Below are 12533 nucleotides of genomic sequence, written 5' to 3'. Positions count from 1 at the left end.
AGTGGCTTAGGTGCTGGGGTGTTTTACCTGTGGTTCTTGGGGCAACAAAGCAGAGATAGCACAAAGACAGGACATTTGCCTTGGGAACAAATTAATGCTAAGATTCATTGAGCTGCCTTTTCACTTGGTATTGTCCAACACAAGTTTTCTGTTCAAAGCTTTTACTTTTTCTGTTAGAATCTGGATTTTTTATTACTCATAATATACTTATACCTCTTTGCTAATTGGAATGAATGGAAACACTTTTGTGTGGATACTGAATGCTTCAGAGATTTTTAATCAGATTTCAAACCAAAGAAACGTGTTTCTTTGTCTAAACCAAGATTGCCATATTTCATTCTCTTAGTTGTTGGTACTCTATATAACAAAACACAATAGCTCTCATTTACAGAATAGTTTTGTCAAAGTCAGTAGTGTACTCAGTTCTTCGCTGTGGTCCTGTCTTCAGAATTGGTCAACAAGCTGGTTCTCTTAACCTTGTAAGACCTCATTCCTGGCTTCAGGTGCTTGAGGTTGTAGGATCACATCTATACTGCAATCATAAAAGCAAATCAGTGTTAAAAAGAACACAGCTATATGCACCAGTTTACCTAATTTATGCCTCTAATCTCACAGATGGACCAGGGTTGATTTCTGTACATGGGGTGAATAGGTAAACCTAAAATAAAAAAAAAGTCTTTAAAAAGATGGAGAGTGACTCTTTGCTCAATCAGATAATGACAGGACAAGGGGGAATGGTTTTAAACTGAAAGAGGGGAGGTTTAGTTTAGAGATTAGGAAGAAATTCTTAACTCAGAGGGTGGTGAGGAACAGGTTGCACAGAGAGGCTGTGGATGCCCCATCCCTGGAGGTTTTCAGAACCAGGTTAGATGAGGCCCTGAGCAACCTGATTTAGTGGGTGGCATCCCTGTCTATGGCAGGGGGGTTGGAACTGGGTGATCTTTGAGGTCCCTTCCAACCTAAGCTATTCTGTGATTTATGATCAACATGCTTAAAATCCTGTTTAATATTATTGTGGATAACTTGACCAGTAACGTGAAAGTGTGGACTCCATAATCTCAAGTAAAAAAGATGTTAAGTATTACATGGTAGCAATTATTTGGCCTTAAGTAGGTTGGAGAGTAATTTACTTGTGAAACTGCTTGCATCTGTTTTATGGACTGTTCACCTTACTGAAGATGTAAACATTTCTTGTTCTGTCACTTGTAGGCATTATTGATAGGTGGGAGCTCATTCAAGCTCAAGACCTCAGAAATAAACTCAGGATGAAACAGAACTTGCAGCAGTGGCAGCAGCTGAACTCTGATCTCAGCGACGTCTCCGCTTGGCTTGATAAAACTGAGGAAGAGCTGGAGGAGCTGCAAAAAGCGAAACCTCCAACCAGCATGCATGAGATGGAACAAAGGGTCAAGAAATTGAAAGTAAGTTGTAGCACATTGAGAAACAGGATTTCAAAATGCTGATGCTCTTTATTGTTGTCTTTTGTGCTCCTATGGTTTGTCAACAGCATGAATTCTAATAGCAATGTGTGTATGTCACAGAGGAGCTAAGCTGTTTTCTGCTAAGAGGACTAAAGAGGCTGGTTAAGCAAGGTGCTTCTGTCTTCAACTGCAGTCAGTATGCCTGGGTACAACAGGCAGACAGGCTGAAGTGAAAACCCCTCCCTTTCTGTTTTCTAACCAAGGAACTCTATGCTCTCAAATCAAAAACATTTGACCCCAAATGTGTCTCTTTAGGCCATATGTTTTAGAAAATAAACACAGAAAAAGGCTAAAAAAGTGAAAGCTTAGACTCCCCAGATGCCAGGTGGCTGGCTTTGTCTTGGGAGATGTGGTTGGGTATTCTGAGCAATGATACTGGCATTTTTCCCTGTTCTGTGCTATTTCTCCTCTACACAAACCAGAAAAGATTGCAAATTAGCCAAGTCTACAGACTGCAAAGTCTAGGCTGATTTAGGCTGATTTTCTTTTAATTGAATTAGTATATATATTTTTTGTTTTATTTTGTTTTGTTTTGTAGCTCCAAAAGGGTGACTGAGCAAGATCTGCCCTAAAGCTCTGTTTTTTAGCAACATGATATTTGCAGAAAATCTTAGCTCTAAATAGTGCTTTTGTTGTACCTGGAATCAGGTAGTTGAAGGATACAAAAATTTCAAAAAGTGCAGTGATATTTTTCAATTAGCAAATATAAATTTCTCATTGAATAGTATGTATTAGTTTAAAATGAGAAACAAAATTAATTCATTAGTCAGTCTCTGCTAATTTTCAGCCAAGTAATAAAACAGAGACATGATAATGTGAACATTCATCAGCATGTGAGGTCATGTTGTGTTGCCTGCTATGACTCTCAGCTTCCATAAATTAATTAGAACTAAGCAAAGTCTGCAAGTGGAACCAGCGGGTTACCAGGGTACGTTTAAGTGCTACATTCCTCAGACTCTGGTAGAACCCTGAGAGAACAAGTACTACAAACACTTGTGGGAGAGCAAAATCCCTGTGTGCTTAACCTCCTGCCAGCAGCTTCGTATGAGTTACCCAGATTGCAAGACTACTGATCAATTTGGTGTCACACCCTGGGTGATGCTCACAAATGAGACATTTTGCTGACCAGGGCAGGGATTTATGAGGCACGTTTAAGCCTACACAGAAGACGAGAAGGCCTTGAGCAATCATTAGGCCAAGGAGAATGACTGTGTGTGACTCCACTTAGAACAACTCTGATTCTATGTGCCAGCCTGGCTTAGGCACCAAGTGCTAGGAGAGATTCAAGGGATGTCTTGCGAGTGGAATGAGGTGCTTTCCCTCAAGCTGGAGCTGGGTGTCTGACCTCTTTGAGGAACGGAGCTTCCATTCTGCTTCTCTCCTGTGAATTTTCTAAACAAGAGTCCAGATGGCTAAAAATCTCTGTAGACAGCTTGGGTCTCTATGGATCTCTAGAATAGCCAGCATGCTGTATAAGACCATGAATTTCATGTGATGTCAGAACATCCCAATTGCCCTGGATAATGAGAAAGCCAGTCTGGCTGCAGGCTGGCTTACGGGTGGTTAAAAGTCTGTACTGGACCATTTGTATTGTCTGATATTGAGAGAAATTTTGCTGCTTGGAGGGAGGCTGAACTCTTTGTTGGGCAAAATGTAATTTAGACCAGTGGCTTTCAACAAGTGGGCTGCAGACCTTGAGAATACATAGACTGAGATTCTTACTCACAAAGGCTACTAAGAAAAGCAATCAGAGCAGTGTTGATTGCAGTACTCATCCTGCAGCTCTTACTTCTCTAGTGCAAGAGCCCACAACTTGAAAAAGACTGAATACCCTTGATTCAATCTGTAAACTTACTGAGGGTACAAGATATTGTGTGGCATTCATTTAAGAAGATAAAAAATGTGGGCTCTACATTAACATAAGGTGGTTATATGATCCAGCTATGACTTGGCAAATTCCACATTATTTCACTCTGCAATTTTAAGGGAGAGAGGGAGCACAGGCAGGGATGCCATTCAGAGGGACTGTGACAAGTCAGAGAAATGGGATGAAACTGGGTAGAGAGAAGACAAATGAATTTCTCATAACTGGGGTGGCCTGATGTGGGACCAGAGGCTCAGATGGGAGAGTGAGCCTCCATCATGTAAAATATTCAAAATTTTTTTGATTCAGGCCCTGGACAGCCTGCTCTAAGTTTGAAGTTGGCCCTGCTTTGAACAGGAGGGTAGACTACAAACTTCCAGCATTATTTTAAGATTCTGAGGTGGTTAAACCTTTAAACATCAAGAAGAAACATCATGTGATGACATATGGGAATATTTGTCCAAATGTCAGGAAAAAAGACAAAAATGCTAAGCACAGGAATGAAGAGCAGAGGTAGATTAAGACCTAATGCTCGTAACTGAGGGAGAAGCACAGGGCCAACCAGATTTGTTTTCTTCTAAGTGAATATTTTTAGTTTTTTAATTAAAAAAAAAAAAAGCTACCTACTTTAATATGTTCCTCAGCAGTGTCTGAAAAGCCACCAGATTCAAACAGCATTCCGCAATAACTCTGATATTATTTTTTTTAGGACATTGTTTTATTGTAAATAAGCAATATGTTTTTCCATCATTCATACAAGCTCCTAATCCTCTTTTCCTACCAGGACATGCTTAAAGCGTTTGATAACTACAAGGCAGTGGTGCTTTCAGTTAATCTGAGTAGCAAAGAATTCCAGAAAGCAGAGAGCACAGAGTTCAAAGAGCTTCAGAACAGGCTTCGGAAGGTGAACTTGCGCTGGGAGAAAGCAACTCATGCATTGAACAAGTGGAGGAAAGGTTTACAACAAGCCCTACTGCATTGCCAGGTGCATACAATATACAGCTTATATGGGAAAATTCCTTTTTAGGATGCTTTTGTGGGGTAGATAATGAGAGAGAGCAAAGGGGGAATTCATGCCCATTAGTAGAATGGTTACTCAGAATCTAAAACAAGTGTTTTCTTCTCATAATAACCTTGACTTTGTTGGTTTTAAAGGGTTTGGTAGAAATATCTCTGAACTGGATAATACCTTTTTATTATATAGGTGCAATAGTTTTACAAGATTGCTAAAGCTTCAATAATCATGAATACATTGTCAGCTCTTTCTAATAATCTGGGCTGTTATCTTATGTGCAAACCTTCCCTTATTTCTCTAGGAATTCCATGACCAGAGCCAAAAACTAGTCCTGTGGTTAGCTAGTGCTGACAGCCGAAGGAATGAAGCACAAATCACGGATCCAAATGCTGACCCCCATACAATACTGGAATGCCAAAAGGAGCTAATGGTAAGTGTAGATGTAACTACAGCACCTCAGTTCTTCCAATGAGTTAATAGCTCTCACCACAAAATGAAGAGCAATTTGTTTATTTCTCAGGATGTTGATAGCCTCTCCCTGAGCCTGCTCTATCAATCAGTCAGGCATGGGATCAATTTCTGAATGGGCTAAGAGACTGTTGAGGCATTTTTCCATAATTATGCATCAGATATAAGTTCAGGCCCCCCAGGGAAGTGGTCACAGCAGCAAGCCTGTCAGAGTTTGGACAATGCTCTGAGACATATGGTCTGATTTTGGGTGGTCTTGTGTGGAGCCTGGAGTTAGATTTGATAATCCTTGTGCGTCCCTTCCGACTCAGGATATTCTATGATTCAACGAGTTCCTGATGGACAGTCTTTATGCTGAAATAAGACTGCCCACATCCAACTATTTCTAAATGTTAGTTCAAGCAGGTGCAACCAGTCTCTTAAAAAGAGAAGTTCATTTCATATGTAGCTGTAACAGCCATTCCCATGTATTGTGAATTGATGGGCAGGTTGAGTTGTTCTTTAAAGCCTTCCAAAGCTTATCTCTGTATAAAAACATCCTCAGAGTTGAAAGTGGTAGTTCATTGCACTGTTTTTTGTTTGTTTGTTCTAAGCAACTGGAGAAAGAGCTACTGGAACAACAGCCTAAAGTAAACTCTCTTCAAGAACTCTGTTCTTACCTGCTGCTTAAATCAGATGGTGAAGATTACATTGAAGCTGAAGAGAAGGTCCATGTAATCGGAACGAAACTAAAGCAGCTTATTGAGCAAGTTTCACATGACTTAAAGACGATACAAGGAAATCTGGTGAGTCAGAGTTTAAATACTAGTTTGTTGGTCTTTCTTACTGAGAAATAATAACAGATTAAGAATAAAAGTATTTATAAAATACTAACTTAAAACTTAGGTACTTCCACCTTCATAAGCTGAAACAAGAACAGTTAACTCTGGGTATAACAAAAAGCTTTAGTACTGCAAGGCTAGTCAGGTATTGAAATAGATTGCCCTGTGACATTGTACAGGATCCATCCTTGCTTGATGAGTTTCAAAAAGACAGAAGAAAGTCATGAATAACCTGGCCTGATCTCATAGCTGACCCTGCTCTGAGCTAGAGGTCAGACTAGGTAAACTTCCTAAGGGCCTTTCCAACCTGAATTATCCTATGATCTATACCAAACATCAAGCCAAGAATGTGTAATGAACACATTGGACTTCTGTAGTCTGCAGCAGTACACTGCTTATCACTGAGACATAGCAGATAGAGGTGGTTTCAAGATAATACCTGCACCATTACAGTTTCTTCTCATTGTGCATAGTAAAATATTTTGTTACACTGGAGCATCTGTTTACTGGAGCATCTGTTTACTGCTAGTTATTCAGCTAAAGAAGCAATGTGGCTCTGCACCTGTAGAGAGACAGTGGGAGGTGGGTCTTTTTGCACTTTACCTGTTTTGAGCATACATTTTTAAAGAGGAAGGTGTGGTTACCTTTTAGGATACCAGAGCATTCCTGCCAGTTCCAGATGACCTGGACTCAGGATCCTATCATCCAGTCACAGTGAAAGCCAGCCCTCCTGTGAAGAAGGCAAGTCTTCTTTTCTAATATTTTACTATCAGCATATAGTGTATCTTTTTTTTAGCGTGAAAGTTCCTCAAGTGTAATCACTTTACCTTTTAAATGCATGTACTGTATTACAGAATTTACAACAGAACTTTAAAGTCTACAACTGTCTTTTCTAAGAAAGAGAAATTGTAGTTTCTGAATCCTGGATAATAAAAACTATTTCTCTCAACAGATCACAGTAAGGAGAACTGAAGGTGGCAGAAGCAACAGCAGCACAAGGTATTATTTTATAATCATCTAATCTCATGAAGTATAGTGAAAATGAGAGAGGCAAGCTGAGTGCCAGGGCAGCTGTTCCTCATAAGTTAACACACAGAAGGTGATTTCTTCCAGTGTGCAGCATCTCCTCTATGTACCAGCTCTGGGCTGCACTTTGGTGAATTGCTTTCCTTTAATACCCGTGCTCCTAAACCTCTGCATTGATGTGCAGCCTTCACTCAATTTTGCACTTGAGAAAATATTTTTTGTGACAAAATTGGGAATATTTGTGTTTTAAATCTTTGTTTAATCCCACCGGCTCATCTGGACAAAGAAACTTGCATCTTAGAGCCACTTATTAAAAACAGACATGAAGGACTAAGCTAAAACATCACCCCCAGTACATGAGGGTCTGTTCAAAGGACTGATCGTGATGATGTACAGGGAGAATAGAGCCAAAACAGTCTGGAATGGTGGCTTGCCATTGTGCATTTCCAAGTACTTAGAGTGGCTTGTTTGTCTGCTGGGAAAACTTGACTTTGCAACCCCAAAAATAACTTAAAGCAGTGACTTTTTACCCTATTTTAAAGACATGTTTCTGTTTCAGTAGGAAGGAATGTCAGCTGGCTTCCTGTTGAGCAGTCCTGCATGCTTCGAAGTTACAATTGAGTGTTTCATGCGCAGTGCAGATATGCATTGTAGATATGCAGCCCTGCATCATAGAGGAATAGCATGAAGCAGTTAAAATGACTTAACATTTCAGAGCTTGAATATATATATATATATATATATATATTATTTTTTGTTGTCTTTTCAGAGCTGAAAGCCATCCACAGCCTACTAAAGTAGTTCCTCGGACCCCCTCCTTCTTTTACCGTGTATTACGAGCAGCATTACCCCTTCAGTTGTTCTTCCTACTGCTGCTACTTCTGGCTTGCATGATTCCATCTTCTGAGGAAGACTACAGCTGCACCCAGGCAAACAACTTCGCCCGTTCTTTCTATCCTATGCTGCGATATACCAATGGGCCTCCACCAACTTAGAAAGAAGCCTAAGAATCTTCAGTTACACCAAAACACTCTTTGTGGTGCTTGTTTTTATGCTGCTGGCATCAATGAAACACTGATATCACGTAATTAAATACACAAACTTTTATGCTGTGTTAGTTCCCTAAACTAGCCACTACAGCACTCTGATGTCCTACGCACCGCTGCCCAGGTCTGCTGCAGCTAAATAATGCCTCACGTTTATAAGCTCCTTTCCTTGTTGAAGGGAATGTGTTAAATTTCACATCTCAAAATGTATATCTTGACAAAATTTCAACATTTTTGTACGGAAAACAAACTTTTTCTATAGATTTTTAAACTGTAAGCAACACACTTTATACTTTGATGCAATAGATACACTATTTTATAGCTGCAGTGCTCTTAAGCTCGCAACGTGATCAAATACTGAGTTATTAGATGCAGAAACTACTTCACAACAATCTGAAACACAGCAGTCTGTCTTGGGTTAGCATGACGAACAAGCAGTTGAAGAGGCACTTTGCCTAAAATGATTACTGCACACACTTCACACTAAACCTGTATCTTTCGGTACTGTAGTCACGTGGTGGAAAGAATTCTGCATCTTTATGAATCTTTGTTATTGTATTTTATTCATCTAGCACATTCAATAAAAGGATGCACATTTGTTTTGTTTTACATGTAGTGTTCTAGTAATTAGGACTGCTGTGTTGTCTTTTTATACCACCTTTGAAATAAGAAATTGTTACATTGCATGGAAATGGTTTATAATGCACATATTTTCTAGATGAACGTGATTGTGTAGACTATCCCTGATGTATACAAATAATGTAATGACTTTTTAATGAAAGATTTTTTTCAGTTTTTAACCTGCTGAATAGTGTACAGTAACTTGAGAGAGAATTGTGCATTTTTATAAATTTACTGTAAGATTCTCCACCTTTCAAATGAAATTAACACTTTAGGCAATGGCTAGAGAAACACTGTGTACAGTCAGCTTTGCCATTACTTCTTGGTTGTACAGTTCAAGTACTCATTAAAATTCTGCCAATGTCTGCAGGGACTATTGGTCTGTCTAGCATGGGGGCAACCAGCGGTGTGTTCCAACAGGGCTGACTCTTCTACACCCCTATAAGCCAAGGTATTTGCATGCTAATGCAACAGAAATGGAATCTGTGTTCTGTGGCACAGATCCTTTCTTTGCAACTGGCTGTAATTTCCTGGTTCATAGCGAGATGGATGAATCAGATAGTGCTTATTACTACTTTGAAATGCTGAAATATTTCCCCATTCTGAAGCTATAACTGTAAGTGATGGCAGCACTGAACACAGGGAAGCGCACATCAAGGGGAGCTTGGTGCAATAGAAAAGGGTTTGGTTGAACACTAATAATTTTTGTTTGGTTGCAGTGAAAAATCCCCCAGAAATTAGCCCATTTCTGTAATGCTTACCTGTAGGAAATAAGACTTACAGTCAGCCTGTGTGAATTCTCTTTCAATTTCTATGCTTCTCACCACTGATGGTTGCATATTGCCCATCATCTAGCAGAGGAATTTAGGAAACAAGTTGCTCTGCAGTCTTATGTTCAGAAAAAGCCCCTGTAGCAAGCAAACATGTTCTGCCCAACCCATGGAGGCAAAAACAAAAAAAACAAACAAAAAAACCACAACATTGCTTATTTCTAGAATATTAACAGTGATGCAGTTAGGCGTGCAAACTTAGCAACATGGTTTAGAAAAGTCAAAGCCGACAATTTGCTAATATTTGTTAGTGGTGTCATACTGTACAGTAGTACACATCTACACTGGGTGCTCAGATGTGAGAGAAAAGGCTCCAGCTCCATACTGAAGCACTTCGTGTAGCTTTTAGCTGTGGAGCCAGGTTTGTGCTGGAGTTTCACAGCTATGGCTCTCACCTGGCGTTGGATCACGAGGTAAAGAACAGATCCTCCCCCTACTTCTCCCTCCCCCACTCCCTCTGCCATCATTATTTTGTATTTTGAAAGCAATTACTTTCAGATGGAGCTCATTTAAGTTTCTGTCTCTGTAGAAGTCAGCCAACGCTAACCATTATTTCATTGCCAGGTTGTCACAAATGCCCATGCAAATCTTTCTGCCAAGAACTAATAGTCAGTTGCTGACATGATATTCAGTTCTTCTGCCATTAAGCAACCTGTGCAGGGGAAAAAATGTGAACAATGTTAAAAGGTCGAAGGAAAATTTCATAGCCTGCAATTTCCTTTCATTATGTACAGTTATATCAAATTGTCGTGCTGATGTAATATAATATGAGGCGCTTTCATGAAATTATCTCAAAATGTCGCCCCCCCAAAAAAAAAGTCTGGGAAATAACTTGAATGTTTTTCCCCCCACCCCTATTTTAAATAGTTTTACTTCCAGTTGATTATAACCACTGTAATGTAGGCTGACACTGATGTCTGCTTCAAACAAGTCATTATATCTATCCCCCAATTTCCTGGTGTCATCCTCTCACTCAGCATTTGGTTGTTAGCCATCAGCGAAGGGGAAAAAGGAAGAGAGCAAGGCTAGGAGCAACGGTGAGAGCAAGCACGCATGTGCAAACGCATCGTATGCAGGAGTGAAACTGGTCTACAGCTAGTTTGGAGTTTAAGTCTTTGGCAGGGAGATGCATCAAGCTGATTTCAGCAATACCTCACCTCCTCCCAAAATAGTCAATAATATTTCTGAAAGCAGGGCAAGTGGAAGACTATTTATAAGAAATTGGCACCCTTAAGTTTGCCCATCCCTGAAAGCTCCATCATCTGTAGTCACTTGGAGCTGTGAAAGTTCCTAAGAACCCTGGTACCTGGACAGATTAAATCAGTCTACAGCCTGTAAATTGACTGGGAAGGTAAGGGAAGACACTTACCATAGATACCATGATCACACACATAATAGTCTCATGAAACCAGTTTGATATCAGCTACAGGAAAGAAAGGAGCAAAAAGCCATATATTTAGGTTTCGTGATACCTGTTTATTCAGCCACGGCAATCTACAACTGAACGAAGTGCATATCACTGGAAAAAAAATACTGCAAGTTCACAGAACTGAAGAATAGCTGAGAGAAAGGCAGCTCCCCCCCATCAGTATTACATACAGAAAGTACTTCAAAAGGCACCAACTTCAGTCCTAAAACCGTTTCAATTATAAACTTGCAATGAGCTTGAACCACGGAAACAAATACCGCATAAGAAGTGGGTAGGACTCAGAAAATTCTGCAACAACAGACATAAGAAATGTGCAGTTACGGCTGTTAATGGATTTGCCAACTCTACTACGCAACATTGTGATGAGTAACATTTTTGTCTGCTTAGGCAGTATCAGCAGAAGTTGGCATTTTATAGCATCAGTCTTGTTTCCTTAACACACATAAATAGAAATCACTGACACTGAACAATGCATTAGCAGTGTCGATGACTCCTATTCGTACAGATGGAGAGTTTAAAAATATCCTGATCATAAATAAAATGAGGTCTTGCCTATGAAACATACCATGCCTTTGAACTCATCACGCTTCTGTTCAGTAGTAAAAGACTAAAATATAAATGTACATAATATTTATTTTCCAGGTTTTAGCAATCCACTTTTCATGTTTCCATTTGCAAAGCTCTCCTTAGTATTTGTTTAGGCACTGGCTCAGCACAATATATGGCCACATCCTTAACTTCTTTGCTGAATTATTATCTTGCAGGACATAAATAATGTCAAATGATTTCCTCTTAGAAGAATAGTGACAACAGCAAAGGCAGGTGCATGGCTCCCAGCTCTGACTAGGGAAGGATCAGAGGCCCACGAGCCATTGAAAGAAGTGGCACAACCTATAGCTGGGCTGAAGCAGATGGCAACTGCAGTGACAGCCACTGCTCAGTGACTACACCAGCCAAGGCTGGCTGTTATAAGCTATTTTGCTATCCAAGGAACTGGCCAGAAGTTCAATATTCAACCGTAAAAAATAGTAACTCCTAGGACAGGACATGATGCTGTACTCAGTTTAAGACATCTCAAATGAAGCCATGCAAAGCCATACCATACTTTTAACTTCAGCTCTCAAGGTAGGAGCAGCTTGTTTTCCCATGGGCATTTATCTTAGAGAGGAAGGAAAAAAAAGGAAAGAGTACCCTCTACCTCTGCCATGAGCCCTTCATTCTGAGATCAAAATACACCCATAATCAGAACCACATTTTTAATATATGTGGGTTAAAGTACAGCCTAGGAAAGAACAGCTATTGCATCAGTGCGCGACTATTTTCCATCATTCAGACAAAGAAATAACCTTGGATGCACAAAAGCGTACTCTGGTCCAGCTTTTAAAAACCATTTGGGTCCAGCTTAATGGAAAAAAACTCAGGCTTGCTTTCTGTATAGTTAGGATCCAAACCCATCAGGCATCTCCTGCAGCAGCAGCATTGTGCCTTGAAAGAACCCGACACATCCATGGTCATCAGCAATACTTTGTGAGCTCAGGCTGAGCTTCCACTTGAAACTTTTGTGCCGATTTATACACATATATTTTGAGTCTTCTACAACCAGTCTAAATTACATTTTCTACCAATGATGTCCAAACAAAACAAAAATTCTTACCTCAGAAGAGGCTGACCGCTGGTGTCAGTTCAAAAGGATCAAGAGACAACTTTCTGAGGGCTCACTGCGTTTTTAGGCTCTCTCTGTTAAACCACTCTAATAAGGCAAACACAGTAAATGTCTTCCATATTCAACAAGCCATTGAGAAGAAAAGAAAAAGTTCTGGCACTTAACAGGATGCTCTCATGACAGTGTTCCCCATATAGATCTATCATTCAATCCATAGAGAATTAGTAGAAAATATATGGCACTAAACATATTTTCTTAATAAATACATG

General features: G+C 39.8%; 2 protein-coding genes across 21 annotated transcripts in view; one reads left to right on the top strand and one right to left on the bottom strand.

The window, feature by feature from the left end:
• The window catches only part of SYNE2 (spectrin repeat containing nuclear envelope protein 2), a 187090-nt gene extending 178383 nt beyond the window's left edge, over positions 1-8707 (top strand). For 5 of the 7 annotated variants that reach the window (XM_084522802.1, XM_084522801.1, XM_084522798.1 and 2 more), the window contains 7 exons: positions 1210-1421; positions 4130-4330; positions 4662-4790; positions 5422-5613; positions 6301-6390; positions 6602-6648; positions 7445-8707. In XM_084522802.1, coding sequence (XP_084378928.1) covers positions 1210-1421; positions 4130-4330; positions 4662-4790; positions 5422-5613; positions 6301-6390; positions 6602-6648; positions 7445-7670 — 1097 coding nt within the window. In that variant the 3' untranslated portion in view covers positions 7671-8707. The remainder of the gene's footprint in view (positions 1-1209; positions 1422-4129; positions 4331-4661; positions 4791-5421; positions 5614-6300; positions 6391-6601; positions 6649-7444) is intronic. The other 2 variants (XM_084522804.1, XM_084522803.1) reach the window with 1 other exon arrangement.
• The window catches only part of ESR2 (estrogen receptor 2), a 56470-nt gene continuing 52172 nt past the window's right edge, over positions 8236-12533 (bottom strand). For 11 of the 14 annotated variants that reach the window (XM_084522810.1, XM_084522816.1, XM_084522815.1 and 8 more), the window contains 3 exons: positions 12256-12351; positions 10542-10595; positions 8236-9824 (listed from right to left, as the gene is read on the bottom strand). The gene's annotated coding sequence lies outside the window, so the exon portion shown is untranslated. The remainder of the gene's footprint in view (positions 9825-10541; positions 10596-12255; positions 12352-12533) is intronic. The other 3 variants (XM_084522812.1, XM_084522813.1, XM_084522814.1) reach the window with 3 other exon arrangements.

This window comes from Aythya ferina (assembly GCF_964211825.1).
Source record: "Aythya ferina genome assembly, chromosome: 5".
Lineage (NCBI taxonomy): Eukaryota > Metazoa > Chordata > Aves > Anseriformes > Anatidae > Aythya > Aythya ferina.
Note: the sequence above shows the minus strand (reverse complement) of the source record. Positions and strands in the feature narration are given on the sequence as shown.